Source organism: Osmerus mordax, chromosome 2, assembly GCF_038355195.1.
Source record: "Osmerus mordax isolate fOsmMor3 chromosome 2, fOsmMor3.pri, whole genome shotgun sequence".
Classification (NCBI taxonomy): Eukaryota; Metazoa; Chordata; class Actinopteri; order Osmeriformes; family Osmeridae; genus Osmerus; species Osmerus mordax.
In genome coordinates this window covers 5,062,868-5,079,472 of record NC_090051.1, presented here as the reverse complement: position 1 = coordinate 5,079,472, position 16,605 = coordinate 5,062,868, and the positions used below count along the sequence as shown (strand labels likewise).

At 47.7% G+C, this 16,605-nt stretch overlaps 1 protein-coding gene across 1 annotated transcript; it reads right to left on the bottom strand.

The window, feature by feature from the left end:
• Nucleotides 1-10,395: 10,395 nt before the first annotated feature.
• LOC136967838 (interleukin-1 receptor-like 1) lies at nt 10,396-16,538 on the bottom strand. The gene is made up of 10 exons (XM_067261802.1): nt 16,460-16,538; nt 16,055-16,310; nt 15,756-15,927; nt 15,388-15,538; nt 12,494-12,562; nt 12,278-12,401; nt 12,039-12,187; nt 11,737-11,874; nt 11,242-11,406; nt 10,396-10,811 (listed from the first exon to the last, which is right to left on the bottom strand). Exons 1-10 carry the CDS (start codon nt 16,536-16,538, stop codon nt 10,396-10,398), a joined length of 1,719 nt encoding a protein of 572 aa, XP_067117903.1.
• Nucleotides 16,539-16,605: the final 67 nt, after the last annotated feature.

The window sequence follows — 16,605 nt, the reverse complement described above, 5'->3', positions numbered from 1 at the left end:
CACGGTACAGTACTAGACTACTGCTGTGTTCGTCTTGGTAGCGATTGCCTTGGTTGAATTGGATTTAACGTTCCGTTGTACGGTTTAGGCTGAAATTAATTATTGTCATGAACAGATTGACAACGTTTAGGCTGTGGCAATGAAGTTCAGGTTAGTAGTTAGATAGACTTTTGATTTAAGTAAGGGGAGTGCCGAACATTTTCTGTCGCCGTTTGACTTCCTAAACAGCTGTGTACTGTAGCTAGATGTTTTTGTAGTGTGTCTCGCGTAAGCTACAGCGTTGCAGTGAGCTACACTGGTTTGAAACCACAGGTAATGGTAATTTCACCAACAAATCGTTTTCTAATGTCAGAATAAATCCTACAACGAAAATGTATATGTGAGGAATGTTTATTTTAACGATTGAAAACAGATAACGCTACATCATAGACCACTGTAGTATGTGTTGCCCGGGAAACACAGGCTAATGTCATGATGCTAATACTTCAGTGAAATAGTAGACTACTGTTTCCGAAAGTAGATGTACTTCCTTAATAATATCAGCTTATATTGTACATTACACATCACAATTGTGTGTCATATCACAAAGTAAAATGAGTAAATAGTTATCACCCTGGCCTCTTTTCTTGTGGCGTTTCTGCAGCTGCCTTGCAGTAAAGCTATAGTTAGCCTAGCTATCCCCCAAGTTAACAGATGTGAAACGAATGTTCTGGCAAAGGTAGTCACGCGTGTTTTCGTGACGTTAGTGACGCAGTGACGTTAGTAACGTCAGTGACTGTGGCTAGCAAATTAGCCACCGTTAGCTTCACTTTTCGCCACAAAAACTTAACTTACGCTTAAACCATGCAACGGAACGTAAATTCCAATAGAAGCAACTCAATCGCTACCAAGACGAAACTTTTGACACCTACGTTGTCTATGTAGGCCAAGTATTTACTGAGTTTTAGGGGGGCAAAAAGAAATAAAAATAATAATAATAATAATAATATATATGTGAGAGAACAAAGGTTGTGCTCTCGCCGAAGGCTTGAGCACACCCAATTACACGTACAGTATGTACTCAATGTTGTCGTAAAAAACCCCAACACTGGGCCCTTGGGGCATGTACTGTATGAACACCAATAAATAAAGTAATCTGTCATCAGAACAGCTTTTAGCCTCGCCTCTGACATTCTCAACGCATTCAACATAATCCTACTTTGCAGAAAAGAGGCCTGAGGGTTTCTCCAAAAGAGCAAAAATCATCTCCATTGTCTCTCTCGTCTCCATTACCTGCATGGCCTCATTCTCAACTGCTTTGCATTTAACCGATCAATGTTGTGTGAAGTGTGTTGAGATGCTCGCACACAACTAAATCTCTGCCAATAAGATGATAAATCAATAACTTACGGACTTAATTCAATAAAACGTTTAACCTTTCGCTGTAATATGTTTATTGGCAAACAACTTTTCAACTCAAGCATGTTTCAGACAAAGGAGACTTACATTTAGTCATTTAGCAGACGCTCTTATCCAGAGCGACATACAGTAAGTACAGGGACATTCCCCCCAAGGCAAGTAGGGTGAAGTGCCTTGCCCAAGGACACAACGTCATTTTGCACGGCCGGGAATCGAACTGGCAACCTCGGATTACTAGCTTGATTCCCTAACCGCTCAGCCACCTGACTCCCTGAGACTTGAGCTGATGCGCTTGGGTTCCAGGGGCTTATTGTCTTTGTCGTGTTTTATAAAGACAGGCACCTCATATTTACACAGCACTAAGAGGGAGCCTGTTGTATAAGAAGGAAAACCTGATTGGCTAACACAAAGGAGATCTGTTGAAGCCAGGCCTACCCCGCTAATTGCTCAGTGACCCTTTAAACAAGGGCTTGTTTTCTAGTGTGTGGCGTTGTCCTCGGTGCATAATCTGAGCTTCACAATGTCTGATTATCCACATATGGCTGCTCATCCACATGGACACTTGGTGTGTGTCTGGGCACTGCATGAATGTGGACTGATTTCGTCCACCGAACAGACGCACCGTCAACAAAAGTTGTCTCTCTGTCCAGTCGGGATTCCACAGCTCTGGTGAAGAGCGTGCACATGTGGAGGTGCAGTGAGGAGACTTCCTGCTAGGAGCGTGCACGTAGCGGCAAGAGAGAGGGCCTCTGGACCGGAAAACAGAAGCCCCCATGACCCGCGCCCCTCTCCTCAAGCTGCCACTCCAGAGGGCGTGTCCACGAATGCCAGAAGAAAGACGGAATAATTTAGTCACTCGACAACAAAAGAGGAGAGAAAGAGAGCGAGAGTGTGTGCGTGTGAGCGAGGGGGGATTGGGGTGGGGCGAGGTGGGGTCGGGTGAGGGGGGGGTAGGGGGTGCGTGAAAGTGTGTCTGGCTTGCAGTCACCTCACAAAGCAGCTGCCAGCACAATCTGGAGCTCTCTGACCAGCCATTGTTCAACAGGCCTGGGCTCCAGGCACAGACGGAGGCTGGAGCTATTCAAACAACCCTCCACTTTACACGCTCTCTCACACACACACACACACACACACTCAAATATACGCTTACACACACAGCCACTAACACACACTCAATGAGTGATGCATCTCCGCGTAGCGGGCTTCCTGAGTCACTGTTTAGCAGTCAGCTAAAATACCAGACAAGCACAAATTTGTTTCCTCCACTGTAGTTCAGGAGTGCTCTCAAATATCTGGCATTGTTAAATATATTACCTGACATTATTAAATATAACACCTGTTATACAGACTGATGTTCTTTTTTAAAAGATTCAAGATCTTCACATTTACATTTAGTCATTTAGCAGACGCTCTTATCCAGAGCGACTTACAGTAAGTACAGGGACATTCCCCAGAGGCAAGTAGGGTGAAGTGCCTTGCCCAAGGACACAACGTCAGTTGGCATGACCGGGAATCGAACTGGCAACCTTCGGATTACTAGCCCGACTCCCTCACCTCTCAGCCAACTGACTCTTCAGCGACCATTGCTAGATATAGAGCTTGTACTTTTCCTAGTGGACTGCCCCATTGCCTGTCTGACTACATATTCTGTGTATATGTCTTGTTTATGCATCTATAGGGAGTCAGGTGGCTGAGCGGTTAGGGAATTGGGCTAGTAATCAGAAGGTTGCTGGTTCGATTCCCGGCCGTGCCAAATGACGTTGTGTCCTTGGGCAAGGCACTTCACCCTACTTGCCTCGGGGGGAATGTCCCTGTACTTACTTTAAGTCGCTCTGGAGAAGAACGTCTGCTAAATGACTAAATGTAAATCTATAAGAGTATATGTTCCTTTTCATGGGCACACTTATATACTGTTATGAAACATGCATGGTAGCAGGAAAACCACAGGCAGCAGCTGCTAAATGACATTGGACATTTCACATCCCATGAAACTGAGAAACCACAAATGACTTTAACAAGTCTGATATCCTCTTCTCCAAACATTGAGGTCAGAATAATAATGACACGTGGGAAACCACAAACTCCCTGGAAAACCTTGACTTGACTGTCACCGATATCTGAGCTTCCCAGTCTAACCACTGCTTGTCTGGGAGCTGGATGAGGTCTGGTTCAGAGACTGTAGAACACTGAAAGATGAGGTCTGTTTCAGAGACTGTAGAACACTGAAAGATGAGGTCTGGTTCAGAGACTGTAGAACACTGAAATATGAGGTCTGTTTCAGAGACTGTAGAACACTGAAAGATGAGGTCTGGTTCAGAGACTGTAGAACACTCAAAGATGAGGTCTGGTTCAGAGACTGTAGAACGCTGAATGATGAGGTTTGGGTCTGAGATTGCAGGACACTGAGGTGGAGGATGAGGTAGAGACCAGATGCTGCAGTCTGGGCCCAGGGGTGGGAGGGCAGGGGTGGGTCTGGGTCAGAGTGAGCTCCCCTGGGCATGGGGGAGGGGTGGGACTAACTGGGCCAGAGTTAGCTCCTCTGGCCTGGCAGTGGAGGGGGGGGGGGGGAGGGGGGCTCCCCAGGCCACTGCTGGTTCCCTCGGGGCCAGACCTGAGCCAGGTCCCTACGGAGGCCAGCTCCAGATCCCCACTACAGTCTGGAGAGAGGGGGACAAAGAGAGAGGAGGGAGGGGAGGATCGAGGGAGGGAGGGAGGCAGGCAGGGGGGAATGGGGGGCTGCATAGGCAACAGGGGTAACAGATGCCTGCTGAAGCCACAGGGGAACCCTCTGCAACTGGTGTCCCTGCTCATCCTCCACTGAGCGCGCTCAGTACAGACCACAGATACATATCGCCGTGGTAATGTGACCTAAGTAAGGGTGCGTGTGAGTGGGGGTAGGGGAGGGGGGTAGGAACTATCACCCCTCAGTGCAGACATGGACCCCTCTTACACCCGTCTGGAAATGTGTCCTCACACACACACACACACACACGCACACACACACAGCAGCTGAGTACCTCAGTTACACCTCAGTTGCCTCACACACACTTATTCAAACACACACACACACACAGATGCACAGCAGCTGAGCTCCTCAGCTGAATTCTCTCACATATGTTTCCTCTTGTTCTTTGTTAGTCAACAGTTCAGGTCTTCAGTTCGCTTTTCCACCACTGACCATCCGATCATGCTGAGTCATACACCAGGATGAAAAAACTAAACGTATGTTATGTTTTCAAACTCTAACCTCTCTTTCTGTCAACTCAGTTCATGCTTATGAAGTTACACTTTAGCTTGCACAGTATTCATCATTTGAAAGGCTTCCTTTGGCCTTGAGCAAAATGAGTGCACTTCATCTTTTTATCACTCCGCTCTACATGCAAATGTTTGTGGTTAGCATTGGCTGCCAGCTGGCACGATGTTTCATGACCAGGAGCCAGCAAGTTTTACAGTCATCAAGGTTGTACATTTTATGCCATAAAACTGCATGTTATCAGGTTCAGAAGAGGGGATCTATTCCACAATGTGACTTTGCAAAAGTTCCACTGTTCATTTGACTGTGGCAATTCCAGTAATTCCACCTAATTCATTTACATTTACATTTAGCAGACGCTCTTATCCAGAGCGACTTACAGTAAGTACAGGGACATTCCCCCCGAGGCAAGTAGGGTGAAGTGCCTTGCCCAAGAACACAACGTCATTTGGCACAGCCGGGAATCGAACTGGCAACCTTCTGATTACTAGCCCGATTCCCTAACCACTCAGCCACCTGACTCCCTAATTCACAGTCATTGACAACTCATAAAACAAAAAGCATTTACATTTACAGATATAGAGGGAGGGCCCCTTTTAAATACAGAAACACACACACTGAAGACTTCTCTTTTCCAATACTTTGACTTTGAAAACATTTTTTAACTAAACTTCAAAAACCGCTCTTTCAATAAAAGTGAATTCTCCACAAACAAACTCACCGCAGGGCTCCACAATGAGGGGTGATGCGGGGAGAAGTTAATCCAGCCAAACACACACTCTCTTCTGCAGGAAGTAGACTCCTGAGAGAACACTGCGGGCCATTCCAGCGAGGATGTTGTTTCACTTCCGAGAGCTTCTCCCAGCTTTGCAGTGTCGACGTTAAGGAAACTCCAGACCCAGACTACAGCCCACTCTGCATCCAAGCAGAGGAGGAGGAAAGAGGTAAAGTCCCAGGGAAGCTGAGGGGAGAGAGGGTCCCTGTGTCTGAGTCTATGATCCCGTCTGTGGGCAGCAGGACCCTGGGGGGCAGCTTGAACAATGTGAGAGTTAGCAGATGGAGCGGTGGTGTCAATCTGCTCCTGACCAATGAAAGCCCCGTGACCTCACAATGAGACACTCGCACACACCCACACACTCTCTCTCTCTCCCTCCGTCAAGCCTTCTCCTATGGCACGCGCTTTTTTCAAACACACACACACACATTCACACACTCCCCCCCTTCACACACAACCTCCCCCCCTTTACATACACGCACACACTCTGCTTTACTCACACACTCACACGCAGACACACACACCAAAGGAAACTAAGATAAGAAAGTAGAATCTCCCCACACCCCTCCCGCCCACCCCCCCCCACCCCTCCACCCCCCCCCCCCCCCCACCACATCCAGCCGACTCGAGCCATGAATGGGTGTGTGTGTGTGGGGGGTATGCTGACAATGAGGACATGCACACAAAGGAGGGCCCATGGCAAGCAGCTGCACACAGACACCAGGCACAGGGCCATTAGAGACAGAGAGACATGGAGAGCACCCATGGCTAAGCCCTGAGGAACACCTGGTCTACCATGGGGGGGGGGGGAAGGGTCAGACAACAGATCATGTTGAAAGCAGATCATCCCTAGATTCTGAATTACTGCAGGAAAATAAGCAGCCAAAGATTTAGTGTCAGGCGACAGGGTTAACAACTTTCTATGAATGTTGAAATGGATCTAAAACAAGCTTGGTTGTTGGCAGACATGGCTGGCCTCAAGGAACACGTCAGCCACGCCGAAAAAACAAAGTCTGTTCTTGACTGTTCTCAGATATTTGCATTTAACACCATCTCCAAAAACACCTAGAGCGACATCGTTTTACACGTTCACATTACTTCCAAACAAAAGAAAGTGCTAACACAGACAAAGTCACACTCGGGCTAGCAAAGGAACCTGAACATCAGTCCAATGGAATATACGTTTCTTCGGGAGATTGAATCCAATTGTAATTGGATAAATGCGTTTGTTCGGTTCCCGCCACCGAAGTTGGTTCAGAGGTCTCTGAGACTCGTCAGTACAGCGCTGCTCACACGCTCAATTCAATCCCTGTCCAAGATCTGGAGTCCAGCTCTTTGTTTCACACATACACTTCGACATTAGACAAGTACAAGTATGTACCTGAGAAGCAGATGGTGATGTCATAGCAGAGGGAGAGAGGTGGACTAGGTTTGCAGAGCAAAGGCAGGGTATTGCATTCGGACTTTCCTGTGTGTGTAGAGTGTGTGGAGCGTGTGTCTTTGTGAGTGTTTAGTGTGTGTATGTATGCAGTGTGTGTGTGTGTGTGTGTGTGTGTGTGTGGAGTGTGTGTATGTGGAGGGTATCTCCCTCTCTCTGTCTCTCTGTCACTTCTGTGACTTGCCCCGACTCCTTAATGGAGCCTGAGCTGGCTGCTGGCCCCTGGGGGACTGTGAAGCGACGGCCATCTGCTCGCCAGCCCAGCATAAACAGGTGTCCTCTCCCCTCCGCCTGCACCTTACCAGACCCCGCAGCAATGTTAACAGAGCCCTGTTCCATGCATCCATCCTGCCTCCCAGCTCAGCCCCAGAGCTTCCTCCTCTGGCCTGCACCTGTGAGGGACCAAACTTAACTGATGCTCGTCCGGGGAGACAGCTGCTGGAAGGGAAACGGCAGGGTTTCCATCGTTGGGAAGAATCTTTTCCAAAGTGCAAAACAGCTTGAGAAAATAGCCCCAGTGATCAAAACTGGGAAAGAGAGAGAGAGGAAGAGAGAGAAGGGGGAGAGAGGAGTGCTAAGAAGAAAGGATAAAATAAAGAAAACAAAAAGGAAGGGAAGAGAGGGAGGGAAAGAGGGAAAGAGAAAACATTTAGACTCAATGCTCCATCTCGTCCCGTGCGATCGTAAACTGTGGCAGAGATAGATACACCAGAAAGTTGGACAGAGAAAAAAGATTTGTTAGCAGCCACAGATGTAGAAGACGAACTGAAAGGGGTGTGTAAGTGGAGAAAGGAGATACAACTCCTAATCCTGTTGACCAAAAGACTTGGGGAACAGACGGAACAGAAGGAGTCCCTATGGCCAGGCAGGTCTTGCTTTTCAAGCTCACTGTGTAAACATGTTTGGGGTATTACTTTAGTCCCAGCACTCAAGGCCAGAGCGAGGCCTACAAACTCCAACCCAACAAGGTCAAATCAATCTGTGCCCAAGAGCTCAAATGAAATTTTATCATGGCATCTCTCTCTCTCTTTATCTCTCTCCATTACAGTACACACATCCTTTTCTCCAACGTAATACAGCCCTCACACATGCCTCCTCACCCCCCATAGAGGATCAGCAAGCCAGAGGGACCTAACAGACCACATGGTGTGTTTGTGTTTGTGCGCACACATTGCCTTTAAGTGACCCTGAGGGCATTAGGCCTAAGGCCAATCTTTTGTACCCTCAAAGTCCTTTACGACCCCCTCCCCAACCCCCTTACACACACACACAGTTGCACACACACACACACACATACACACAGACACGCGCACACACACCACCTGCTGTTTCTGTAGGCTACCGGGTATTAGAGTGGAAATTGTGAAGTGAAACACCACATTCTGTGATATCATAAACACAGTCTTAGTCTTCTAGCTAACCACTCGTATTTAGCTAACCATTACTTTTGGAGCTAACCACTCTTTATTAGCTAACCACCAATACATAGCTAACCACCACTATGAAGCTCACCACCACCATGTAGCTAAACCCCAGTATTCTGTATGTTGCTAACCAGCAGCTAACTATCAGTATGTAGCTAACCACCAGTATGAGGATATCCATGTATGCTAGGCTGGGAGGTCACCATGTGTCGGCAGAGTCTGATTAAGTCATGATGGATTACCCAGGAGGGGGATAGGGAGAGGGGGGGATATATGGGGGGAGAGGGGGGAGAGGAAGAAGGATGGGGGGTGGGTGTGGAGCCGGACGAGTGCCATGTCACTGGGGCCAGAGGAGGACAAAGCCAGGGACCAGGTCCCCAGAGGGCTACGGACAGCTGTTAGGACAAACGTCATCACTGGCACACACACGTTCCACCCAGGGATCCACGGTCACGTCTGGGGCTGGCTAGAAGCTAGGGGAAAGGTCACATAGAGACATATGCGAAGCACAAGCACCCACATGCATGAGCCTGTTCTCTCCATCTCTCTCTTTCTCTTTCACACACACATGCGATCGTTCACATACATACACACACGTTCAGCATTCACACATACTACAACAGAATATGTGTTATCCTGTAAACCATCTGTAGATCCGAAGATCTACCTAAAAGGTACAACCCCATGTTTGGCACCTGGCTTTCTGTAATTACACAGAGCTGCGTACTCAGACACATTCAGATTAAGATCAAGGGCTGATGTTTGTATGGACTGCCTTGGTTGGTTTTTAGCTGCAACATTATTGTGATGTGTAAATGCATGTATGTGTGTGACTGTTATTATTTGAATGTTATTGTCGTATTCTCTTTTAGAAAAAAAGAGTTTAAAACACAGTTTAGGAACAGCTGGGATGTATGTCACTGGAAACAAGTATCTGTCCGATAATTCTTGATCTTTTACCAGACCTGAGTCTAGCCATCTGCTTCATCACACACAAACAGAAACAATGAATGATAAAATATAAATATTTTGCCTATTTCGTGTAACAAGTATGATTAATTGCCATAGCATTGAGTCTACTCACATTAACAGGAGCTTATCCAACTGCCAGCTGTCTTTATTGGAACCGTTTAGAACCATAACACTCTCAGTCAGACAACAGGAAGCTCAAACTTGAAGGAGCAGTCTTCAAGAAATGTTTCACCAAACAGATAAGTAAATGTCAGCCTGTCTGTCTCTTGCATTCTCTCGCCCACTGACTGGATTAACCACACAACCAACCACAGCAACTAACACTCCCACCCACCCCATAATGTCCTCAGGTGTGCTTGCTTGCTGTGTAACCCTAGACACTGTATGTCATGAGAACAGATGGCTTGGAGGTGTCAGGTTAGTCAGAAAACTCCAGAGTACACACACACACTACACACACACACTGATACACACCACACACACAGACATATACCACTGACCAAGGAGTATGCAAACACAAGCAGACATCATCATGTTTCTCTTTAATTCCAGACATTATTAACAGAGTTCCAGAGAAGCAGCAGATGCAATATGAAGGCTCACGTTGCAGGTTCCTCCAGCAGGTGAGAAGGAACATTTGGATGTAAGCTGGGACATTTACTTGTGTTGGTTCAGGTGTAATTGCTTAGTCAGGCACAATGAGAGGGGAGCAGCTGTAATTCTAGTTCTGTATGCTTGCAGGAATGTGTGTGTGTGTTTGTTTATAATGGGTGATTTGGTTTTTTGCTTCCCTCTGGGACATTTGTGTCAAACATAAGTGTGAGTATCCCTCCACCCCTTTTACCCTCTGTGAAGCATTGTGTTGCCTAATTGTATGAAATGCGCTAAACAAATAAAGTTTGATTTGATTTGATTTACAAGGGGGAGCGGGTAGTTATAATTCTAGTTCTGTATGCTAGCAGGAATGCATGTGTGTGTGAGGGGGGGGGGAGGGGTTGTGCTAATATAAGTCCTGTGTAGTATCAGGAATGTGTGTGTCTTTTGTTTGGGGGTGAGGGGGGACTTCCATGGTTGTATTCAAAGGAGAAGCGTGCCAGGGATCTTCCTGTCATCTCTGACCGCTGGTGACTCTGGATCAGGGACTGTCAGTCAGGAAGGGTATCTCTGACAGCTGGTGTCCCTGCTGGTGTCTCTGCTTGCTGGCTGGTGCAGCAGTGGGCATCAGGTACCTCACCCGCTTCCAGAAGGCCGATGTAGCCATGGTAGCGCCCCGCACTGCCCCACACCACCTGAGGGGGGCGCTGCTGCGGATCAGCAGCTGCAGGGTGGGGGGCAGGTGTGTGTAGCTCATGTCCCCCAGCTGAATCAGGATCACAGTCACCCCACTCTGCATCAGGGCATGGTGAAGCCCCAGCTGCCAGTCGTACTGCTGCGCAGCACCCGGACCATTGACCTCTGACCCTGACCCCGACCCTGACCCGGAGGTCGGGGTGAGGATGACCATCAGCCTCCTGCTCAGCCGTATGCACCTCTCCGCCAGCTCCATGCAGTCTGGGAGTGGGGGCGGGGGCGGCAGGGGATGGAGAAGGTGAGTAGGGGAACAAGAAAAGGGGAGGAGGGGCAGGGGGAGGAGAAGAGAAGGAGGGGATGGAAGAGAAGAAAGAGAGCAGGAGGAGAAGGAGAGGAGGATATGGTATGAGATGGGGGAGGGGAGGAGGAGAAAAAAGGTGAAGGAGAGGGGGAGGACAGGAGATGCAATAGGGGAGAGGGGAGGGTTCAGGGAGGAGGGGAGAGATAAAGAAGAAGAGAATGTGCAAGCAGAGAAACAGGATTGTGTCTGTGTGTTTCTCACATCTGTCAGGTTGTTACTAAGTGCATTTCAGAGCACAGGGCACTGCACTTACCCCACCCCTAGAATAACCTTCCCTGGTCGACCTCTAACCCCGACCGGCACAACCTCTAACCCTGAACAGTATCTCACCCTCTCCTGGCAGGTTGTCTCTGCCGTGGATGAAGAGGCGGAGGCCACACTGGTTCTCCAGGACATAGGGCAGAACCCTGGTGACAAACAGGCCCAGTCTCTCCTCCGTGGCCTGGTCTAGTCCCTGGCGCTGGTAAGCCACATATGCATCATATACCTTCCCATCTGCAGAACACACACAAAGAGCTGCTCTACCACACACACATGGCTGCTTGACCACACACACAAAGAGCTGCTCTACCACACACACAAACAGCCTATACAAAAGAAACTGCTCTATTCGATTTTCATTTTATGTTTTCTTCGCGTGTACAGTCATTTTTTGTCTTCGAAAGTGTGTCGAATCAGAGGTGAACAAACACCCAGAGCTCGGCGCTGTTCAGGGTTAGAGTGCCCCCTTGTGGCGGGATGAAAACGGCACTCGGCCACCTGCTGTGTTGTCGCTGTCGTCTGCCTCCCCCCATGTATAGTCCTGGAGCATCTGGCAGTGCTCACCTTCAGGACGGCTGTAGGAGCGCAGCAGCCATCTGAAGAAGAGAGCCAGGTCGATGGCAAAGTGTCGGACGGCCAGTGCAGCCAGCAGGGCCAGCAGCAAGACACACACTTTCCCCACTAGAGGGAGCAACAGGGAGGCTGAGGGGCAATACAGCAGGAGGGCATCAGCTAGATTACTGAGGGTGTTCAAGTTTGTAAGTGTCTGTGTGTGTGTGTGTGTGTGTGTGTGTGTGTGTGTGTGTGTGTGTGTGTGTGTGTGTGTGTGTGTGTGTGTGTGTGTGTGTGTGACAGTATTTGCAAACCTTCAGGCTTGAGAAACAGAACAGCAACTGTGTTGCTCTGGTCGGTCATGGCTTTGCATTCAAACTTTGAGTGGAAGTCCTTGGCAGAAACTCTGTCTATGGTTAAGACAGACTTGAAGATATTCAGCTTCTTGGTAGTTACATACTCGCTATATATGTAGAATAAACATATCAGTGAGTTCATCAGCAAACATGAGATACGTACAAGGACAATATAATGTATGTGTGTGTGTGTGGACCTGGTGAGGTTTTGACTGTAGCCCTCCAAGTCGTCAGCCTTCTGTTCATTCACGTTCCACCACACCATACAATCTTCAATGTTTATTCCACAATGCGCAGAGCAGGTCAGAGTCTTAATGGAGCCTGGCATTAATACATAATTACATGATGAAGATTGCCCACTTTTTCCGTGGGCCAGTAATAATATTCTGCTCATGCCCAAGTGTCAGGCTCACCCATCACTGCCGTCTCCGTGGATCCGTTGGCTGGAGTGTTGATGATTGGTGGATAGTATGCCAAGGGTTCTGGAGGAAGAGCACATAACACATGTCCTTCCCAACAGCCTTGTCAACACAGCCTTCTCAACACAGCCTTCTCAACACAGCCTACTCAACTCTCTCTACTCAACACAGCCTTTTCAACACAGACTTCTCAACACAGCCTACTCAACACAGCCTATTCAACACAGACTATTCAACACAGCCTTCTCAACACAGCCTATTCAACACAGCCTATTCAACACAGCCTACTCAACACAGCCTATTCAACACAGCCTACTCAACACAGCCTTCTCAACACAGCCTACTCAACACAGCCTATTCAACACAGCCTACTCAACACAGCCTACTCAACACAGCCTATTCAACACAGCCTACTCAACACAGCCTATTCAACACAGCCTATTCAACACAGCCTATTCAACACAGCCTACTCAACACAGCCTACTCAACACAGCCTATTCAACACAGCCTACTCAACACAGCCTACTCAACACAGCCTATTCAACACAGCCTATTCAACACAGCCTTCTCAACACAGCCTTCTCAACACAGCCTACTCAACTCTCTCTACTCAACACAGCCTATTCAACACAGCCTATTCAACACAGCCTACTCAACACAGCCTACTCAACAAAGCCTATTCAACACAGCCTACTCAACACAGCCTACTCAACTCTCTCTACTCAACACAGCCTACTCAACACAGCCTATTCAACACAGCCTACTCAACACAGCCTACTCAACTCTCTCTACTCAACACAGCCTATTCAACACAGCCTATTCAACACAGCCTACTCAACACAGCCTATTCAACACAGCCTTCTCAACACAGACTTCTCAACACAGCCTTCTCAACACAGCCTATTCAACACAGCCTTCTCAACACAGACTTCTCAACACAGCCTTCTCAACACAGCCTATTCAACACAGCCTTCTCAACACAGCCTTCTCAACACAGCCTATTCAACACAGCCTATTCAACACAGCCTATTCAACACAGCCTACTCAACACAGCCTACTCAACACAGCCTATTCAACACAGCCTATTCAACACAGCCTTCTCAACACAGCCTTCTCAACACAGCCTATTCAACACAGCCTATTCAACACAGCCTACTCAACACAGCCTACTCAACACAGCCTACTCAACACAGCCTACTCAACTCTCTCTACTCAACACAGCCTTCTCAACTCTCCCTACTCAACTCTTCCTCCTCAACTCTCCCTACTCAACACAGCCTATTCAACACAGCCTATTCAACTCTTCCTCCTAAACTCTCCCTACTCAACACAGCCTTAACAAGGGGAAGAAAGATGACGTGGCCCAAGTGAACTCCCACAATATTGGTTTAAAGATCCTTATATTTACCCACAGGCTTGGTAAAGGGCTGAATCTCCAAACAAGAATGGTTCTAGGGCTGTAACTGTTAACCCCATTACTGATAGATCTCCCCACTTGCTTTCCCTTAAAGATCCAAGGAAGATATTTAAAATGTGTATGTAATGACTAATGTTTTGTCGAGGTTTGGAGATTCTTTTATTCCACAGGCAAGGAATACACTTTCTATTCAGCTCTGAATTTATGTCCTCTTCAAGGAGACTGATTATATATTTTTCCACTAGAAAGAGAAAATAATTTCAGAAGAAGGCGGTATTAGAGATACCTCTTATCTTTCTAGAAAGGAAACTAAGTTTAGAATCTGAGAAGCATAAATGATATCTGAATGTGTTTGCATCAGAACACACACAAGATGCGTTTCAATTAACAAACTATTTATTTGCTGATATTAATTTACCAATGATTATTGTTGGATGAGGGTCCCTTCTCAGTGCACCTATCACGCCAGAAGAAGTATTGCACACTATTCAAACATTACCAAATGAGAATGCCCCTGGGTCTGATGGATTTTGCAGTGAGTTTTATGAAGAGTTACTTGAGATGTTTAATGAAATATTAATGGCTCTCTGCGTCTTCCCTAGTCACTGCAGTCAGCAAATATTTAACTCATCATACAAGCCAATAGCACTCTTGTATGTGGACCAGAAAATATTGTCACACACTTTGGACATCCGTTTGAAGCTTATCCTGCCCTTAATCATTAACGGCAATCAAACTGGTTTATTGGTGGAAGTCAGTTATGTAATAATGTAAGACAATTTCTTACTGCAATTCTGGCATTCCAGCAAAGAAATTAAGATGGGCCGGTACTCACCCTAGATGCTGAAAAAGCTTTTGACCGTATAGAGTGGTCCTATTTCTTCATTGCTTTCATGCTTTGAATTAGTTTGACTTGGGTGACTTTTTTATAAACAGGATCAAAAATATTGCATGACGCTCCACTGGCTGCAGTCCTGACTAGTGGTGTTTGTTCAGGCAGTTTTCAAACACAGAGGCACCAGACAGGGCTGCCCTCTGTTTTTGCTGTTATTTGCAATTGCCATAAAGCTTTTAGCAGAGGCTATCAGTTCAGCAAGAGCAGACACTGTTTTGATATTCTTGTCTTCATGTGTACTACATCTGTTTTACAAGGTATGACATCAATTCCTAAACCACCTGGGCCTTGAAACTTCAACTGTTTTGTTAAGTGGATTTCCCTGAACAAGGATAATTTGCACCACCAATTGCATGGGACTCAAGTGTGCTTTTTGGGTAACTGTCTGTTATTGAAATGAACTGTTTTGTGTGTGTGTGTGTGTGTGTTTGTCTAGTGTTGTAATGTTCGCCTACTGATGTTGATTGTTAAATGGCTGTCTTTGTCAAAGTTTTCTTTTGAACACCCTTCACAGCTTAGCCCCCTTCTCTCTGTGTATAGTTAGTATCCTGTGTTACCTGGTGAGCTCTCTCTCACCTCTGACATCCAGCCACCTGGACGCAGAGCTGTTGTATACTTCCTGGTTGTGTGTCCAGGTACACACACACGTGTAGTTGGCCTCGTCAGCCTTGGTGGCATTGCGCACCCACAGAAAGCTGCGTTTCTCAGATGGAAGGAGACGTAAGTTCTGAAAAACAACAGGAAACAGCAGTTGCTCAATCATCCAATGGACTTGTCGACCAATTTACCAGTCATCCCACCAACTAGCCAACAAGCCAACCAGTAATCCAGTCAACCAAACAATCTACTCAACAAGCCAACCAACTACTCAACCAACGAATCAGTCAACCAGTCAACTATCCAGTCCACCAACCATGTTAACTAACCAGCCCAAGGGGACGTACCCTGTACCAGCTGAAGTTTCCTTTACACTCCCCAAGGCGGTGGACGGGCCATTTGATGTCGATGTTGACGGACGACTCGGAGACGGGCGGGAACAAGACACGGGGACGGGGCTCGGCGGGTAAAACGGTCACCTTGGTTACAAACAAGAAGCATCTGTCCGGTGAAGCCCTCCTGGAGACGGCACCGAGCACCAAGGCACAGACACACACACACACACAAGCACGTCTTAGCACGGTAAGACAAAGACTGCATTGGCTAGAAAAGGTACAGGATGTCGTGCCGGGGTCGTCTTGGTCACCCATAGCTGTAATAGTGTTCCGAGTCATTGAGGAGGAGGGGGAGGAAGAGGAGAAGAGAGCCGTGTTGATGCAGACGCTGGCCCTCAGAGGAGGAGATCTCCTCGGTGCCGTTGCGGTACCACCTGGGATCCGTCACGTTGGCGTCGGCCAGGATGGCATTGGACACCTTGGCATGCAGACGAAGACCCTCCCCCTCCAGCACCTGCAGCGAGTCCCACTCATCCTGCAGGCACAATTCTTCTGTTGGGGATTCATCTGGACCTGAGGGTGAACCACAGAAGAAGACCTTCTCTATTATTTAACACAATACGTGTTTGTACAGCACATGTACTTTTCTGTGGGGGTGACGTAGGGCTGTGAGTGTGGGATGTAGCCTTGGGAGTGTGTGTGATGTAGCGAGGTACCTGGAGGTTCGGTAACTTCTCCACAGGTTGACACCCAGGCCAGGGCCAGCAGCAGACATGCTCGTATGGGGACAGACATCTCTCTGGGCTGCGGAGGAGAGCGGGAAGGTGAGGTGAGGGGAGAGGAGAGGAGAGCTGAGGTGAGA

What these genes read in the sequence shown, in the direction of transcription:
- LOC136967838 (XM_067261802.1), bottom strand. Translation starts at nt 16,538, where the DNA reads ATGTCTGTCCCCATACGAGCATGTCTGCTGCTGGCCCTGGCCTGGGTG. An exon ending in GAAACTTCAGCTGGTACAGG is followed by an intron (nt 15,539 to 15,755) that starts GTACGTCCCCTT and finishes GTTGTTTTTCAG; the next exon opens with AACTTACGTCTCCTTCCATC. An exon ending in AGACAACCTGCCAGGAGAGG is followed by an intron (nt 10,812 to 11,241) that starts GTGAGATACTGT and finishes CCCCACTCCCAG; the next exon opens with ACTGCATGGAGCTGGCGGAG.